The 19,840-nt window shown below is 41.3% G+C and overlaps 1 protein-coding gene across 3 annotated transcripts in view; it reads right to left on the reverse strand.

Annotated features, from left to right (window-relative positions):
• Nucleotides 1-1,504: 1,504 nt before the first annotated feature.
• Nucleotides 1,505-19,840, reverse strand: part of FUT10 (fucosyltransferase 10) — a 115,051-nt gene continuing 96,715 nt past the window's right edge. For all 3 annotated transcript variants that reach the window (XM_025395317.1, XM_025395318.1, XM_025395320.1), the window contains exon 5: nt 1,505-3,763. In XM_025395317.1, coding sequence (XP_025251102.1) covers nt 3,536-3,763 — 228 coding nt within the window. In that variant the 3' untranslated portion in view covers nt 1,505-3,535. The remainder of the gene's footprint in view (nt 3,764-19,840) is intronic.

Below are 19,840 nucleotides of genomic sequence, written 5' to 3' on the forward strand. Positions count from 1 at the left end.
AGTAAAGATATTACCATTAAAAATAAAGATTAAAAGAAAGAAATTTTCTAAGGAAAATTATTTGTAAAATATCCAGGATTGCAAAATTACCTGAAACCAACTAACCACCACTATTCTTGGTCTATTAATTTCTAAATAGTATACTTTGAAGATTCCAAGGAAGACATATGTCACTTATCCAAAGTTGTACTCATCTTGCTTTTAGGGTAATCAACATAATTCAGTGAAAATTAACTCTATACTGATGCTATAGACTGAATTCTGTGTTTCCCCAACATTCATGTTAAAATTCTAACCCCCAGTGTGATGGCATTAGGAGGAGGAGACTTTGGAGAGTGAGGTCATAATGATGGAGACTACTGAGAGTTCTGTCACCCCTTCTGCCACATAAGGACACAGCAAGAAGACAGCCATCTATGAACCAGGAAGTGGGCTCTCCCAGACAACAAATCTGCCGGCACCTTGATCTTGTACTTCCCAGCCTCCAGAACTGTGAGCAATAAACTTCTGTTGCTTATAAGCCACCCAGTCTATCGTATTCTGTTATAGCAGCCTGAGCTCCTAATGAATTGTCATCTTTAGCAGGACTAATGTCCTATTAATGACTTTTTTAAATGCACATTTTCCTGGGCATTTTACTGGGCAGGTCGGCACTGTGCTTGGATTCATAGTCTTCTATAGATAATGAGCAGGTTCATCTATGTGTAATATACAATGTGTGGCTGAAGGAATGATGTTCATTTTTGCTTACGTCTTTTACGCATAGAACACTATATGTTTCCAATCTGTTACTAACAATGATAACGACCCCAACTGATATTCTAGTTACTAGAATCTAGTTCTTAACAGCAACAAAGAAGCCAGTCAGCATTCAGGTTCCAAAGTACATTTGCTACATGATCAAGGGTCAAGGTTGCATTCATTTTTAGGCAAAGACTATTAACTAGCATTAGTGATCATTTTCTCCAACATTTCTGAAAAGGCTTCTGACTACTTTGTCATATGGCTTTAAAAAATTAGTCCTTGAATGGCTAGGCGCAGTGGCTCACGCCTGTAATCCCAGCACTTTGGGAGGCCAAGGTGGGTGGGTCACTTAAGGGCAGGAGTTCAAGACCAGCCTGGCCAATATGCTGAAACCCCATCTCTACTAAAAAAATACAAAAAAATTGTCTGGACCTGGTGGCAGGAGTCTGTAATCCCAGCTACTTGGGAGGCTGAGGCAGGAGAATTGTTTGAACCTGGGAGGTGGAGGTTGCAGTGAGCTGAGATCACACCACTGCACTCCAGCCTAGGTGATAGAACAAGACTTCGTCTCAAAAAAAATAAAGTTCTTGAAAACAATCCAAGTAAAGTGTTCTGATGGACTAAGCAAAATGTTGCATTGTACAAACTCCTTCACAGCCATGAGGCATTCCTCACAACAGTCCTGTGAGGGAGGTTGCTTTCTTAGAATATTTCACAAACAGAGACAGTGAGGTAAAGTGAAAGGTATGGCAAAATGGGATCAACATAGATTAATGATTTTATTTCACTAAATTTGTTCAGGGATACATACTTCAGAAACGCTTAGAGAGGATTTTATCTATGGACTTGAGGAAGAACTAAGATGGAATGAGACTGCCTGAAAAGTTGAGGTTTAAGACATACATGCAGCCGCATAAGCACTGGGTATTTGCTTAAGGCATTTATGGAGGAGAACTGAAGTTATCATGATAATATCTTGCCAGAGGCACAAATCACCTCTCAGGCTTTCTTTTGAGGGTTCAAAAACAAAAAACAACTCACTTCATTTTATATGCAATTTAAAATCTGATCTTTAACAAGCAATCCCCCTTTCCAGTCTTTATTTCTTTAATATTATCAAATAAAATGGCAGAGAGAAATTCCCTATCATCCTCAATACTACCCATTAAGTATGCTCCTTCCTCCAAACAGCGTGCTTCCCTTGAATAATATACAGCGGTTCCAAAATAGTTTGTTACCCTCTTTAGTAAAAACATCTACAAAATTAAATTTCTTAAATGTTGATGAACAATTAAGAGTGTTACACAGGGAAAAAAAACAAAAACAAAAAACCTTCCAAGACCAGCCCAATCACTTCTTTTTAGATGTAAAAACTAAGGCCCATGGAGGTTAAGAGACATGTCCAAGATCATATTTAGTTAATGAAAGAGCTGGGATTAGGAAGAACCCAGTTATAGACACCTTCTCTCACCCAATGTGATCCTTCTGGCTTCTATAAGGAGGTATTGGTTTTCGTTCTCCTTTCCCAATGCTGGCTGACAAAGCCCAGCCAGAGCTACCTAATGAAGATACTGCTCACTGCCAAGCACACCAAGGGCACAGTCTTCAATAGGAGCCAAAGCTAAGGAGGCACTTGTCAATTCCCCCTCATGCCATGACACAAACATGAGCATCACAGACTCTTCCTGTCCTCTGGCTGCCTTCTGAGGCTTGCAGCTTTCCATAATGAAGAATAGAAACCGTGACACAACGGTGGCAACAGGCTTTTAGTATCATCTAGAAGCCTCCCCTCCCTCACATGGAAAGAAAACGTGAACCAGTGTTTTCCTCCTTGTCTTCTGAGGTGCTCCAGTAGATGCCCCAGACAGGACAGCTCAACCTTCTCTGTGGCAGGATCAGAAATGACAGGAAATGCTTACAAACTGAATGCTGGTGGCTGCCACCATGACAGGCTGCGCATCATCCTACGAACAGACAAATCAGCTTCAGCACAGTTGGAGTTCCTGGGGGTATTCACTTCTACTCTTGCGCTGCTCAAAATGTCCAGGCTGTCCAGACTGAATCATAATCATAGCAATTCTTGATATTATTCTGCTCAGCAGAAGGGATAAGTGGTAACATCTCACTAATCAAAACACACAGGAGTTACTGTGTCTTTACAAGACATTCTACTTTGAAGGGAAAATGGGAGGCGATAGGGCAAGGCATAACTAAAGAAGGTTAGAGAGGTGGCTCAGGGTATGAAGAAGGTAGATACACATATGTTCTTTTCACTTGAAGAGTGGATAGCAGATAAACTTGAAACAGCTTTTATTACTCACTTACATCCCTGGAAACCAACAGATGGGATCTCTCATTTCCAAGTTCTAATGTATTTCATGTTCATGCTCAGCTGCAGGACACCGGGTTTGCCAAATACCAATAAGCTGTTGAGAGTGAGGTAAGTATCAAGAATCTACAGCTAGATTGTCTCCCTCCACTGCACAAGGAAAGTGCTCACTTTAGGTGAATTTCCACAAAAGGCAGTAAGTATGTGGGTCCACAGACATGGACATGGAAGATAACCAGTGTTCATAAGAAATATTTCCTTTTTTAGTATAAAAAATATAGAGGCAACCCCTAAGGGTAATTTACATCTACTCTTTGAAAGGGCTCATTATGAGTACTGCAGCAACTAATTATTATCCTGCTGGACAGTCAACAGAATAGCTATTACGGTCAAATATTAAGGCAACCTAGAAAATAAACCTCAAGAAGGCTCTAGTCTGTTTCATTCTGATCGTTTTTGAAATCAGTCCTTGAATACTAGGCCCCAAAACTCTTGAGATGAAAAGTTTTGATTCCTATCAACCAGCCACCTTAGTGCCTGGGCTTCTTTCTTGGATTGTTCAAAGCTGGATATCCACATCTCTCGCAAAGAGCTCAAAGGTGGAGCCCGGAGTGGTGAGAAAGCAAACACCGTGGGCTTTGGGCAACTCAGGTGGGTATCTTCTGCCTCCCATCTTTTGGGTGGTAAGCCCTGCATGAACAGAAGAGAGAAATGAATTAAAAACATGTGATAAGGAAGCACAATTCCCGTGTTCCCATCTCACAATAATGGAACGCAGCCCAGACTTTCCTTAAAGCAACAGCTTTACCCCATGGGATAAAGCATGGGAAAGAAAGCATCTCACATATTGCCTCACTTAATTCTTACGGCAAGCATATTAAATAGGTGCTACTACTCCATTTTACAGGAGTGGAAACTAAAGCACAAAAAAGTTACATAAATTGCCCCAAACAGTATATACTTAAGATCGAATGTCGTTTTCTTTAGATTCTAAAGCCTCCCCCTCTCTCTGGTTATTTATCTGTTGATTTGTTTATTCCTTTTCCCCCTATTATCCCACCCCTACCCTCCTCCCCATAGGCAAATATTTTAAGATATTTAACACAGTTCTTTATATTTGCATGTAAGTGTATTTGAATACTCATTGCGAAATGTGTTCTCAATCTCTGGGCATTTATTTTTAATATACTTATATGTTATTGTATATCGCATTTGTTTGCTACTTTTTCACCACGCACTGTTTTTACGTTTATCTATGTTGTCACATGTTACAACTAATCCCTTGTTTTTAATATATTTCCACTGCACTCAACTGTCCCCAGGACTAAGATGTTTCCACCCAACAATAATGATACCTGACATTTGCATAATACCTCCCAGCTTCAAAATGCCGCCACAAGCTTGGTCTGTGCTCAGTCTCGGCTTATTTCCATGGTCTCCTAACAAACCCCTTGATTCTACGTTTGATCCTCTGCAGGCTGCACTCAGCAGCCCTTCTCATTCCAAGTTAAAGTCTAAGTCCTTAAAATGGCCTACATGTTCAGGATTTGACCTTCCAATAATTTAGAAGTGAGAAAGGGAGAAAATTTTTAAAAAGTAAAAGAGAAAAGGGGGAGACAGAAAAACTCCAGAATAACAGAGTGAACACACATATCCAATTTCATTTCCTCCAGAAACGCCATTAAAATGAGAGTAAAAGGACTGTTCTTGAAAGGCATTAACCTGTAACAATTGGGAGAATGGAAGAGGGCAGAAGAGTAACAAAACATAGAACAGGAAAATTAACAACTTCACAGTGGGAAAACCTAGCACATACCACCTGAACCAAGCAATCGAAGCTAATGTTACCAGTTACACATTATGTTGGTATAATGCATCCCCTGATACAGGGGTCCTCAGCTCCCAAGTCATGAACCAGTACTGTTCCATAGCCTATTAGGAATAGGGCTGCAGAGCAGGAGGTGAGCAGCACGCACGTGAGCATTGCTGCCTGAGCTCTGCCTCCTGTCAGATCATCAGCGGCATTAGATTCTCCTAAGAGGGTGAACCTTATTGTGAACTGCACACATGAGGAATCCAGCTTGCTCACTCCTTATAAGCGTCTAATCCCCCACCCACCCACCGGTTTGTGGAAAAACTGTCTTCCACAAAATCAGTCTCTGGTGCCAAAAAGGTTGGGAACAACTGTCCTAATAGGATGCAATGAGAACACGTTTACCTCTGTGGTATTATTCCCCAAAATCCATAACCCAAGTGTTAACATGAGAAGACATTAGACAAACCATATGAAGGGACATTCTACAAAATACTGACCAGTACTCTTCAAAAGTTATTAAAAATAAGAAAAAGCTTGAGCAACCATCACAGATTGGAGGAGACTAATGAAACGTGATGGCTTAATTACAGCCTGGTATCCTGGATTTGATCCTAGAGCAGACAGAGGATGTTACAGAAATATGGCCAAATACGACTAAAGAGAAATATGACTAGACTCTGCAGTTTAGCTAGCAGTAATGTGCCAATATGAATTTCTTATTGGTGACAAATGTACCACAGTTACATAAAATGACAGCATAAGGGGAAGCCAGGGAAAGGGCATACAGAACTCTGAACTATCTTTAAAAAGTTCTGTAAACAAAATTAAGTTTTTTTAGTAAAAGACAATGGCAAAATGCCTTCAAAATTCTGAGAAAAATGGATGTACATTTTAGTGGTTTACAGTCAGCTAACCTATTGCTTAAATTTAGGGTAGAATGAAGACATTTTCTTTCCTTTCTTTTTTTTTTTTTTTTTTTTTTTTTTTTTTTGAGAGGGAGTCTCGCTGTGTCCCCCAGGCAGGAGTGCAGTGGCGCGATCTCGGCTCACTGCAACCTCCACCTCTTGGGTTCCAGTGAGTCTCCTGCCTCAGCCTCCCAAGTAGCTGAGACTACAGGTGCCTGCCACTATGTCTGGCTAATTTTTTTTTTTTTTTTTTTGTATTTTTAGTAGAGACGAGGTTTCACCATGTTGGTTAGGTTGGTCTTGAAATCCTGACCTCAGGTGATCCACCCGCCTCAGCCGCCCAAAGTGCTGGGAATACAGGTGTGAGCCACCGCGCTCGGCTGAAATGAAGAAATTTTCATACATTCTCCCATGTACCTCTTCTCAGGAAACGACTGGAGAGTATGATCATCCAAAACAAGAGAATAAACTAAGAAAACAGGAGACATAGCATGCAGGAAACAGATGTCAACAGAAGAGAAAAAAAGAAAAGAAAGAAAATTCCCAAAATGCTGGGGAAGTGACATCTCAGGCTGCTGCTCCACACTAAGGTAGAGGACAATGAGCACACATGGGAGTGGGTCAGAGGCTCTGGGAGAGATCCCTTCCACAAAGTCAAGAGAGCTGGACACCTGCCGTATCTCAGCATCTTCAGAGGAGAGTTAAACAATCAACAAAGACTGAATGACTGACAGGTACATGGAAAAATAATCAAATAAGAAGGCAAATATTACCTGGGAAAAAAACAAAAAACTGTATATCTAAGGGGGAAAATGATAGTGTACTACATGGTTTATTTTTTAATAATAGTCACATAGTTATAATCAAACACTGAAATTTTTTAAAAAGTATGTAAATGTGTTACTTTGTAGAAACAGAGAGTAAATAGGCCAGGTGTGGTGGCTCACTCCTGTAATCCCAGAATTTTGGGAGGCCAAGGCAGGTGGATAATTTGAGGTGAAGAGTTCAAGCCCAACATGGTGAAACCCTGGCCAACATGGTGAAACCCTGTCTGTACCAAAAATACAAAAATTAGCCAGGCGTGCTGGCATGTGCCTGTAATCTCAGCTACTCAGGAGGCTGAGGCAGGAGAATCACTTGAGCCCAGGAGACAGAGGTTACAGCAAGCCAAGATCATGCCACTGCACGCCAGCCTGGATGACACAGTAAGACTCCATCTCAAGGAAAAAAAAAAAAAAAAAAAAACAGAAAAAGAAACATTAGATACCAAAAAAATTAAATAATTAGCTAAATATTTTGGTTGCTTCTTGTGGAAGGGCACAAAAGGGAAAAGAAGTGGAAGACTGCTGTTTTTATTAATTAACTTTGTAGAAATAATTGATTCTTCAACCTACATGCACGTATATATTTTTCTTTAAAAAAAAAACTGTCTTAACGAGAAGACAGTCCATTATGTGTCAGGTTTATAATAATCAGAATCTTCATCCGTCCCAAATTTAGAAAGCATAGCAGAAAAACCAGCTTGGAAATATAAAAATGTGGGTGCTACCTATGATTGGCTCAATATATTTTCTTTTCCCATAGGAAATATATGAGGAGATACTAGGAGTATTTAGTGTGAAGAGGTGATGACTCTGAGCGAACAGAGTTTGTCTTCAAGCAAAGAAGTCCCTTCAAGTGACGGGACTATGTAAGTGGAAGTGTGAATTAACTTGTTTGGTAAAATGTGAAGGATAGAGATTGCCAAGTCCTCCTTTCTCTTGGGAACCACTGATGGAATATCATGAAGTCTCATTTCCAAGGGCCTAGACCTTGAGCAGGGATTCCTTACGAAGCACAGAGAACCAGAGTGCAAATTGAAACTGCAAACCATTAGGAATGCTAAGACTTAAAATCTGGGAAATCTATGAATACCAAGTTCAAAGGACCAAAGGTAGGCTCAAAATTGTGATTACGTTAGCCAGAGTGCATAGCAGGATAGAGTCTGGATTTGAAGCAAGAGCAGAACAAAATCAAGTAAGGAGATGCAAAACAACTTTCAACTTTTGAGAGGCCACTGTTCACCCCTATTGGCTGGTAGGTATAGACGCCAGACTGTATCCTGCCAAACTGAGGAATCAGAGCAGGTAGCTAAGAATTGACTATAAAGGCCGGGCACAGTGGCTCACATCTGTAACCTCAGCAATTTGGGAGGCCAAGGCAGGCAGATCACGAGGTCAGGAGTTCAAGACCAGCCTGGCCAACATAGTGAAACCCCATCTCTACTAAAAATATTAAAAATTAGCTGGGCATGGTGGCATATGCCTGTAATCCCAGTTACTCAGGAGGCTGAGGCAGAAGAATCACTTGAACCTGGAAGGCAGAGGTTGCAGCGAGCTGAGATCACGCCATTGCACTCCAGCCTGGGCAACAGTGCAAGACTCCGTCTCAAAAAAAAAAAAAAGAATTGACTATAAAAGGGGAAGTTTCAGTTCAATAGAAAGAATCATAACTGTCAAAACAAACAAAAGATAAAATAAGCTACCTTTAAAAAGAATGAAATCACCAACACTGAAAATGCCCCAGCACAAATTAATGGACGCCTTGTTCATGATACTCGAGCCATCAGTCAGCTGGTAATTGTACGGATCACATAACCTTCCATGGTCTTCCCAACCCTGACCTTGCATAACTGTTTATATGAGAAAGTCAGTAATAATACCCTATTTCCTTGCCTTCCCACTCAGGAGAGGAGCCCATTAAGTGTAGGATAAAGTTCCAACTCAAGGTGACATCACAGAGAAAAGAATCTTATGAAATGAACTCTTTTCACTCTAATATTCTGCCAGAAATATTTCACAGTGTGACCCGAAGGAAGTGTGTCTGATGAAGTAGTTATGACAGTTTTAGAAGTAAGTTTAGTTTCAGCATCCCTTTCCAGCTGAGGTCTCAGGCAGAAAAACCAACTGTTTCTAAAGTATGATTTTTAAAAGATTTTGTTTCCGAAGAGAACATGGTTCCTAGCAATGAGAAAAATACAGATAATCCTCAAATTCATAACTTCTTGAGCCCATCAGGGAACTGAATTCCAGAGGGTGACAAAGCCCCTTTGAGGAAAGATGGATAATCTGTTTCACCTTTGGCAGAACACAGGAGAAGAGGTGATCACCATAAAAACAGGTCGCAAGAAATCAGTTAAAATTTTAATAAATTCTTAGCAGTGGAGTAACCATATCAGCTAGAATAGCTGGGATGCCCAGACACAAAAATGAGAGTTCAAACTCATCAAAAGCTCTTTTCTATGGGCCTCATCAAATGCTCAGAAGGAAGACTGGGGGCAGCACAGGATTGGAAAGGATCCCCCTCCTTGGCACAGCACGGTGGTTGATCTTTCTCTGCTAGGGGACATTCAGGAAGCCTCTCCACCCTCCCCAGACCTTTTCCCCATAAATGTAAAAGCCTTAAGCCACTGCGGGAGTGGTAGCACACCCTTCTGCTCCCAGATCCAAGGGAAAAATCTATTACTTCTGGGGGAGAGGGAGAAGTAAAACTCCTCTTTCTCATGATTGGGGGCAGGATGGAAACCATTTTGGGCCTAGGATCCTATCATGATACCAGAAGTTACAACACTGGAGAGGGGCATAAACTCTCCCTCCAAACTAACCACAGATACAAGGCAGAGCTTGGCTGCCAAGGGAAGAAAAGGCAAGGACACTGGAAAAGCTTCACCCCTGAGACCCAGGAATCCAGAACCTGCCTAAGCCTGAGGCTGTGAAGATAGCAAAGAAGTTGCCCTACTCCCAACATAAGCCTACTGCTAAGGAATGAGTAACAGGAGTTTGCTGGTGGGGAGAAGCAAGAATATTGAAATAGACCTCATCTGTGGCATAGCAATGCAGGAATTGCTAAAAGCTGAGGGTGGAGGAGAAATACTGAGAAAACCTCTTTAACACCCCAGGCCCCACTTTAAACATAGGCAATACCAGTGCTTAGCTACTGGATAATTATTATTACTGGAAACACTTGAAACCTGGGGAGCACAAAAGGTAACAATAGCAACACAAAATCCAAATCTAGCTCAACTCTTTACTAAACTGACTCTACCTCCCTAATATGGTTTGGTTTTGTGTCCCCACCCAAAAGTCATCTTGAATTGTAATCCCCATGTGTCAAGGGAGGGAACTGGTGGGAGGCGATTGGATCATGGGAGTGATCTCCCTCATGCTGTTGTCGGGATAGTGAGTTCTCACGAGATCTGATGGTTTAAATGTGTGGCATTTCCTCTTTCTCTCCCTCTCTCCCTCCCTCCCCTCCTGCTTTGCCATGGTAAGATGTGTTTGCTTCCTCACTTTGCTTTCCGCCATGATTCTAAGTTTCCCAAGGCCTCCCTCGCCATGCAGAACTGTGAGTCAATTAAACCTCTTTCCTTATAAATTACCCAGTCTTGGTTGGTTCTTTATAAGCAGTGGGAAAATGGAGTAATACACATCCCTCCTCCCCCACCCACACACACTAACAGCCTTGACAGAAAAGAGGCATGTCCATTGCCACACATAAACATTGATCTCAGTCTCTATGCTTTTGTACATAATGTCCAGGAAACAAAAAAAAAAAAAAAAAAAAAAAAAAACATCATGAAACACATAAAAAGAGGGAAAAAAAAAAAAAAACACTATCAAGAGATAAAGCCATCAACAGAACCAGACTCATAAATGACTCAGATGTTGGAACTATCAGGCAGGAACTTTAAACTACCATTAATATGTTAAAGAATATAGTAGAAGGCTGGGCGCGGTGGCTCACATCTGTAATCCCAGCACTTTGGGAAGCCAAGGCAGGTGGATCACGAGGTCAGGAGTTCTAGACCAGCATGGCCAACATGGCAAAACCCCGTCTCTACTAAAAATACAAAAATTAGCCAGGCATGGTGGCATGCACCTGTAGTCCCGGCTAGTCAGGATGCTGAGACAGGATAATTGCTTGAATCCAGGAGGCAGAGGTTGCAGTGAGCCAAGATCATACCACCACACTCCAGCCTGGGCAACAGAGTGAGACTCTGTCTAAAAAAAAAAAATTGAGGGGGGGGTGCCAAGATGGCTGAATAGGAACAGCTCCAGCCTCCAGCTCCCAGCATGAGTGACACAGAAGAGGGGTGATTTCTGCATGTCCAACTGAGGTACCGGGTTCATCTCACTGGGGTGTGTTGAACAGTCGGTGCAGGACAGTAGGTGCAGCCCAACGAGAGAGAGCCGAAGCAGGGCGAGGCAGCGCCTCACCTGGGAAGTGCAAGGGGGAATGGAATTCCTTTTCCTAGCCAAAGGAAACCGTGACACACAACATCTGGAAAATCGAGTCACTCCCACCTAATACTGTGCCTTTCCAAGGGTCTTAGCAAACAGCACACCAGGAGATTATATCCTGTGCCTGGCTCAGAGGGTCCCACACCCATGGAGCCTCCCTCATTGCTAGCACAGCAGTCTGAGATCTAACTGCAAGGCAGTAGGGAGGCTGGGGTAGGGTCACCCACCATTGCTGAGGCTTAAGTAGGTAAACAAAGTGACCGGGAAGCCACTCAGCTCAAGGAGGCCTCGTCAGCTCAAGGAGGCCTGCATGCCTCTGTAGACTCCACCTCTGGGGACAGGGCATAGCTAAACAAAAGCAGCAGAAACCTCTGCAGATGTAAATGTCCCTGTCTGACAGCTTTGAAGAGAGTAGTGATTCTCCCAGCACAGAGGTTGAGATCTGAGAACGGACAGACTGACTGCTCAAGTGGGTCCCTGACCCTCGAGTAGCCCAATTGGGAGACCCTAACTTGGAGTAGCCTAACTGGAGTGGACCTCAAGCAAACTCCAACAGACCTGCAGCTGAGGGTCCTGACTGTTAGAAGGAAAACTAACAAACAGAAAGGACATCCACACCAAAACCCTATCTGTACATCACCATCATCAAAGACCAAAGGTAGATAAAACCACAAAGATGGGGAAAAAGCAATGCAGAAAAGCTAAAAATTCAAAAAATCAGAGCGCCTCTTCCCCTCCAAAGGAACTCAGCTCCTCGCCAGCAACGGAACAAACCTGGACGGAGAATGACTTTAACGAGTTCAGAGAAGAAGACTTCAGTCAATCAAACTTCTCAGAGCTAAAGGAGGAACCATAAACCCAGCGCAAAGAAACTAAAAACCTTGAAAAAAGATTTGACGAATGGATAACTAGAATAACCAATGCAGAGAAGTCCATAAACGAACTGATAGACATAAAAACCATGACACGAGAACTACGAGACAAATGCACAAGCTTCAGTAACTGACTCGATCAACTGGAAGAAAGAGTATCAGTGATTGAAGATCAAATGAATTAAATGAAGCGAGAAGAGAAGTTAAGAGAAAAAAGAGTGAAAGGAAATGAACAAAGCCTCCAAGAAATGTGGGATTATGTGAAAAGACCAAATCTATGTCTGATTGGTGTACCTGAAAGTGACGGGGAGAATGGGACCAAGTTGGAAAACACTCTGCAGGATATTATCCAGGAGAACTTCCCCAACCTAGTAAGGCAGGCTAACATTCAAATTCAGGAAATACAGAGAACGCCACAAAGACACTCCTCGAGAAGAGCAACTCCAAGATACATAATTGTCAGATTCACCAAAGTTGAAATGAAGGAAAAAATCTTAAGGGCAGCCAAAGAGAAAGGTCGGGTTACCCACAAAGGGAAGCCCATCAGACTAACAGCAGATCTCTTGGCAGAAACCCTACAAGCCAGAAGAGAGTGGGGGCCAATATTCAACATTCTTAAAGAAAAGAATTTTCAACCCAGAAGTTCATATCCAGCCAAACTAAGTTTATAAGTGAAGGAGAAATAAAATCCTTTACAGAAAAGCAAATGCTGAGAGATTTTGTCACCACCAGGCCTGCCCTACAAGAGCTCCTGAGGGAAGCACTAAACGTGGAAAGGAACAACTGGTACCAGCCATTGCAAAAAGATGCCAAAATATAAAGACCACTGATGCTAGGAAGAAACTGCATCAACTAACGAGCAAAATAACCAGCTAACATCATAATGAAAGGATCGAATTCACACATAACAATATTAACCTTAAATGTAAATGGGCTAAAGGGTTCAATTAAAAGACATAGACTGGCAAATTGGATAAAGAGTCAAGATCCATCAGTTTGCTGTATTCAGAAGACCTATCTCACGTGCAGAGACACACATAGGCTCAAAATAAAGGGATGGAGGAAGATCTACCAAGCAAATGGAAAACAAAAAAGGCAGGGGTTGCAATACTAGTCTCTGATAAAACAGACTTTAAACCAACAGAGATCAAAAGAGACAAAGAAGGCCATTACATAACAGTAAAGGGATCAATTCAATAAGAAGAGCTAACTATCCTAAATATATATGCACCCAATACAGGAGCACCCAGATTCATAAAGCAAGTCCTTAGAGACTTACAAAGAGACTTAGACTCCCATACAATAATAATGGGAGACTTTAACACCCCACTCTCAAATGAGACAGATCAACGAGACAGAAGGTTAACAAGAATATCCAGGACTTGAACTCAACTCTGCACCAAGCAGACCTAATAGACATCTATAGAACTCTCCACCCCAAATCAACAGAATATACATTCTTCTCAGGACCACATCACACTTATTCTAAAACTGACAACATAGTTGGAAGTAAAGCACTCCTCAGCAAATGTGAAACAACAGAAATCACAACAAACTGTCTCTCAGACCACAGTGCAATCAAACTAGAACGCAGGACTAGGAAACTCAATCAAAACCACTCAACTACATGGAAACTGAACAACCTGCTCCTGAATGACTACTGGGTACATAACGAAATGAAGGCAGAAACAAAGATGTTCTTTGAAACCAGTGAGAACAAAGACACAACATACCAGAATCTCTGGAACACATTTAAAGCAGTGTGTAGAAGGAAATTTATAGCACTAAATGCCCACAAGAGAAAGCAGGAAAGATCTAAAATCGACACCCTAACATCACAATTAAAAGAACTAGAGAAGCAAGAGCAAACACATTCAAAAGCTAGCAGAAGACAAGAAATAACTAAGATCAGAGCAGAACTGAAGGAGATAGAGACACAAAAACCCTCCAAAAAAATCAATGAATCCAGGAGCTGGTGTTTTGAAAAGATCAACAAAATTGATAGACCACTAGCAAGACTAATAAAGAAGAAAAGAGAAAAGAATCAAATAGATGCAATAAAAAATGATAAAGGGTATATCACCACTGATCCCACAGAAATAAAAACTACCATCAGAGAATACTATAAACACCTCTACGCAAATAAACTAGAAAACCTAGAAGAAATGGATAATTTCCTGGACACTTACACTCTTCCAAGACTAAACCAGGAAGAAGTTGAATCCCTGAAGAGACCAATAGTAGGCTCTGAAATTGAGGCAATAATTAATAGCCTACCAAACAAAAAAAGTCCAGGACCAGGCGGATTCACAGCTGAATTCTACCAGAGGTACAAGGAGGAGCTGGTACCATTCCTTCTGAAACTATTCCAATCAATGGAAAAAGAAGGAATCCTCCCTAACTCATTTTATGAGGCCAACATCATCGAGACACCAAAGCCTGGCAGAGACATAACAACAACAAAAAAGAATTTTAGAACAATATCCCCAATGAACATTGATGCAAAAATCCTCAATAAAATACTGGCAAACCAAATCCAGCAGCACATCCAAAAGCTTATCCACCATGATCAAGTGGGCTTCATCCCTGGGATGCAAGGCTGGTTCAACATACACAAACCAATTAACGTAATCCAGCATATAAACAGAAGCAAAGACAAAAACCACATGATTATCTCAATAGATGCAGAAAAGGCCTTTGACAAAATTCAACAGCCCTTCATGCTAAAAACTCTCAATAAATTCGGTATTGATGGAACATATCTCAAAATAATAAGAGCTATTTATGACAAACCATAGCCAATATCATACTGAATGGGCAAAAACTGTAAGCAGTCACCTTAAAAACTGGCACAAGACAGGGATGCCCTCTCTCACCACTCCTATTCAACATAGTGTTGGAAGTTCTGGCCAGGGCAATCAGTCAAGAGAAAGAAATAAAGGATATTCAATTAGGAAAAGAAGTCAAATTGTCCTGTTTGCAGACGACTGTCTATTTAGATGATTGTCTATTTAGAAAACCCCATTGTCTCAGCCCAAAATCTCCTCAAGCTGATAAGCAACTTCAGCAAAGTCTCAGGATACAAAATCAATATGCAAAAATCACAAGCATTCTTATACACCAATAACAGACAAACAGAGCCAAATCATGAATGAACTCCCATTCACAATTGCTTCAAAGAGGATAAAATACCTAGGAATCCAACTTACAAGTGATGTAAAGGACATCTTCAAGAACTACAAACCACTGCTCAGTGAAATAAAAGAGGACACAAACAAATGGAAGAACATTCCATGCCCATGGATAGGAAGAATCAATATCGTGAAAATGGCCATACTGTCCAAGGTAATGTATAGATTCAATGCCGTCCACATTAAGCTACCAATGACTTTCTTCACAGAATTGGAAAAAACTACTTTCAAGTTCATATGGAACCAAAAAAGAGCCCACACTGCCAAGACAATCCTAAGACAAAAGAACAAAGCTGGAGGCATCACGCTACCTGATTTCAGACTATACTAAAAGGCTACAGTAACCAAAACAGCATGGTACTGGTACCAAAACAGAGATATAGACCAATGGAACAGAACAGAGTCCTCAGAAATAACACCATGCATCTACAACCATCTGATCTTTGACAAACCTGACAAAAACAAGAAATGGGGAAAGGATTCTCTATTTAATAAATGGTGCTGGGAAAACTGGCTAGCCAAAAGTAGAAAGTTGAAACTGCATCCCTTCCTTACTCCCTATACAAAAATCAATTCAAGATGGATTAGAGACTTAAATGTTAGACCTAAAACCATAAAAACCCTAGAAGAAAACCTAGGCAATACCATTCAGGACATAGGCATGGGCAAGGACTTCATGTCTAAAACACCAACAGCAATGGCAACAAAAGCCAACATTGACAAATGGGATCTAATTAAACTAAAGAGCTTCTGCACAGCAAAAGAAACTACAATCAGAGTGAACAGGCAACCTACAGAATGGGAGAAAATTTTTGCAATCTACTCATCTGACAAAGGGCTAATATCCAGAACCTACAAAGAACTCAAACAAATTTACAAGAAAAAAACAACCCCATCAACAAGTGGGCAAAGGATATGAACAGACACTTCTCAAAAGAAGACATTTATGCAGCAAACGGACACATGAAAAAATGCCCATCATCACTAGCCATCAGAGAAATGCAAATCAAAATCACAATGAGATACCATCTCATACCAGTTAGAATGGCAATCATTAAAAAGTCAGGAAACAACAGGTGCTGGAGAGGATGTGGAGAAATAGGAACACTTTTACACTGTTGGTGGGAGTGTAAATTAGTTCAACCATTGTGGAAGACAGTGTGGCGATTCCTCAAGGATCTAGAACTAGAAATACCATTTGACCCAGCCATCCCATTACTGGGTATATACCCAAAGGATCATAAATCATGCTGCTATAAAGACACATGCACACGTATGTTTATTGCGGCACTATTCACAAAAGCAAAGACTTGGAACCAACCCAAATGTCCATCAGTGACAGACTGGATGAAGAAAATGTGGCACATATACACCATGGAATACTATGCAGCCATAAAAAGGATGAGTTTGTGTCCTTTGTAGGGACGTGGATGCAGCTGGAAACCATCATTCTCAGCAAACTATCGCAAGAACAGAAAACCAAACACCGCATGTTCTCACTCATAGGTGGGAATTGAATAATGAGATCACTTGGACACAGGAAAGGGAACATCACACACCAGGGCCTGTTGTGGGGAGGGGGGAGGGATAGCATTAGGAGATATACCTAATGTAAATGACGAGTTAATGGGTGCCGCACACCAACATGGCACATGTATACATATGTAACAAACCTGCACGTTGTGCACATCTACCCTAGAACATAAAGTATAATTTTAAAAATACATATTTTATATATATATATATAGTAGAAAAGGGAGACAATATGCATGATATGCATGAACCTAAGGGGAATTTCAGCAGGGAGATGTAATATAAAATAAGAGTCAAATGGAAATGCTAGGTTTCTGCAGCTAAAGAGATGGTGAATTAGGTGATCCCTAGCTAGTTTCAATTCTGACATTGCATGATTCTAAGACCACCACTTTAAGAAGGTAAGAGAAGATAAATAAGAAAATGGATGGTTTATATGTAGAAAACATGAGATAACAATCTCCCATTTGGAATTGTTCCTCCTCATCTTCAACTTAAAACACAAAAAATGATCATGTACAGTGGCTCATGCCTATAATCCCAACACTTTGGGAGGCCAAGGTGGAAGGATTGCTTGAGGTCAGAAGTTCAAAACCAGCCTGGGCAACATAGCAAGACCCTGTCTCTACAAAAATAAAAGTTACAAAATTAGGCATGGTGGCGCATGCTGTAGTCCCGGCTACTCAGGAGGCTGAGGCAGGAGGACTGCTTGAGTCCAGCAGTTCAAGACTGCAGTGAGCTATGACTGCACCACTGCACTCCAGCCTGAGTGATAGAATGAGACCCTGTCTCAAAAAAAAAAAAAAAAAAAAAAAGGCCAGGCACTGTGGCTCATGCCTGTAATCCCAGCACTTTGGAGGGCCAAAGCAGAAGGATGGCTTGACCCCAGGAGTTTGAGACCAGCAGGGACAACATAGTGAGACTCCAACTTTACAGAAAAACTTTAAAAAATTAACCAGGCATGGTGACATGCACCTGTAATCCTAGCTACTCAGGAGGATGAGATGGAAGGATCACTTGAGTCCAGGAAGTCGAAGCTATAGTGAACCATGACCACACAACTGCACTTCAGCCTGGGCAACAGAGCAAGACCCTGTCTCAATCAATCAATCAAAATTTTATATGTACATATACAATATATAAAGCAATGGAAAATTACTACAGGCAACTCCAGTTAAAAAGTAAATTCTATTAACCTTAAGACAGATTGTCTGTTTTGCTCACTTTAAATACAGACAGGAAATCAAATTATCTTGTCTTTTAGTCCTTTCATACTAAATCTTTTTTTCTAGAAGCCTTCGCCCATTTTTATAGCTTATCATTCTAACTAAAAAAGAAATCCAAACTATTTAAAACATCACGTTTAATCTGTAGGAAGAAAAATTTTGACCAAAGGTACATCTATCTTTGAACAACTGACATCGTGATACAGGAAGTATAAGATCTTACCCTTCATAGATAGTAGATAAAAGTTTGTTCAAAGAAAGGACATGTAAAATAGTTCATGCTCTCCTAGTAAGTGCCCATTTGATGATGTAGGGTTACTACTTCTGGTGGTGATTTAGTACCAAAGGATGTTTTATGCTAGAAAGCTTTAAAATGAAGAGAGTGCACTTAAATGCAGCGTTTGTTACGAGTTCATCATCTTAGCATGGTAGTTAATGGAATCACTGTAACAGCTGTATTCTGATACTGTGGCAGTAGTACTAACAGCTGGCTGCCAGTGATTAAGATGGCCTTTTGGAAGACTCTCGTAGAATATTTACTAAAAGTATCCAGATCTCCCACGTTAGAGAATTTTTCCTTCACAGTGCACAAAGCTTATTCCTCTATTTAATAATGTCTATCTAAATTGTAAGCCCTATGACAAGGGACCATGTCTTTTCTTGCTTACCATTATCTAGCACAATAACGCCCAAATCAGAGTGCACCTTCAATACAATTTTTTTCAACTACTTTGTTTAATAAATAAAATAGTCTGGGCACAGTGGCTAACACATGCAATCCCAGCACTTTGGGAGGCTGATCGGGCGCATTGCTTGAGCTAAGGACTTTGAGACCAACCTGGGCAACATGGCAAAACTCCATCTCTACAAAAAATACAAAAATTTGCTAGGCATGGTGGCATGCGCCTGAAGTCCCAGCTACTTGGGAGGCTGAGGTGGGAGGACCACTCAAGCCTGGGAGTTGGAGGTTACAGTGAGCCGAGATCGCATTACTGTACTCCAGCCTGGGTGATAGAGACCCTGTCTCAATCAATCAATCAATTGGAGACTTTCAAATAAAAATGATTGACTAGACACACACTTTTAATTCCCTCCTGAAATCCCATAAAATGACAGTAAGGTGTTTTTTTATTATGGCATAGATTCCTGAAGAAAAACAAAATGATAAAGAAAACAAAAAATTTTGGAAGTTGCAAAGTTAACAGATGGGTGGCAAATGACTTAGTTGATGTGAGAAAGCTGAGTTCTAAGAAGCAGCGGGAAAGCAGAAAAGCAACTCAACGTTCACTGCAGCATGTACAAGATGCTGCAGAATTTGGTGGCACACAGAACCTCTGGAAATGGATGTAAAGAAGGGGCTGAAAGGGAAGTGGCTGCCCGTTTTGTAGGAGGCAACTGAAGACCCAAATCATCACTGTGCACAAGCAAGAACTGATGTTCTCCTACCCCAGCAGCAGTTGAGTATCGTCCAAAGAAACTTAACAGTAGATCATTAGACTAGGGGAGAGCAGGCATGAACGAGGGTAAGAGTACCACCGTCTAGCGCATTCCTGAACTTCTCAACTTCATCTATTCCTTGCTCCACCTGCGCAGAGCTCTGGCTAACAGCACACCTCACCTCCTTCCATGTGACTTCCTGCCCTAGAATTTAACTGTTGGAGTCACTGTGGAACTCTTCTCAGCACTCATATCACACACGTGCAACCCAAAATGTGGAGCGAGTTAGGACCAGTGGGGCAAATTTTGGACCACGGAGAAAGCAGGGCCCATGGATCAATTTTTTCCCCTTCCTTACCTGGAAGGACTGATCCCAAGTGCAGTAATATGCATCTCAGGGGCAGGGTCCTGAGGATGAACCAATCACTCCCACTTAACACTCAGCTGAGTAACATCCTCGCATTGCCCTCCCTCCTTCCCTGGTTCACTCCCCTGTTCCTCCCTCCAA

Source organism: Theropithecus gelada, chromosome 8, assembly GCF_003255815.1.
Source record: "Theropithecus gelada isolate Dixy chromosome 8, Tgel_1.0, whole genome shotgun sequence".
In the NCBI taxonomy this organism is placed as follows: Eukaryota; Metazoa; Chordata; class Mammalia; order Primates; family Cercopithecidae; genus Theropithecus; species Theropithecus gelada.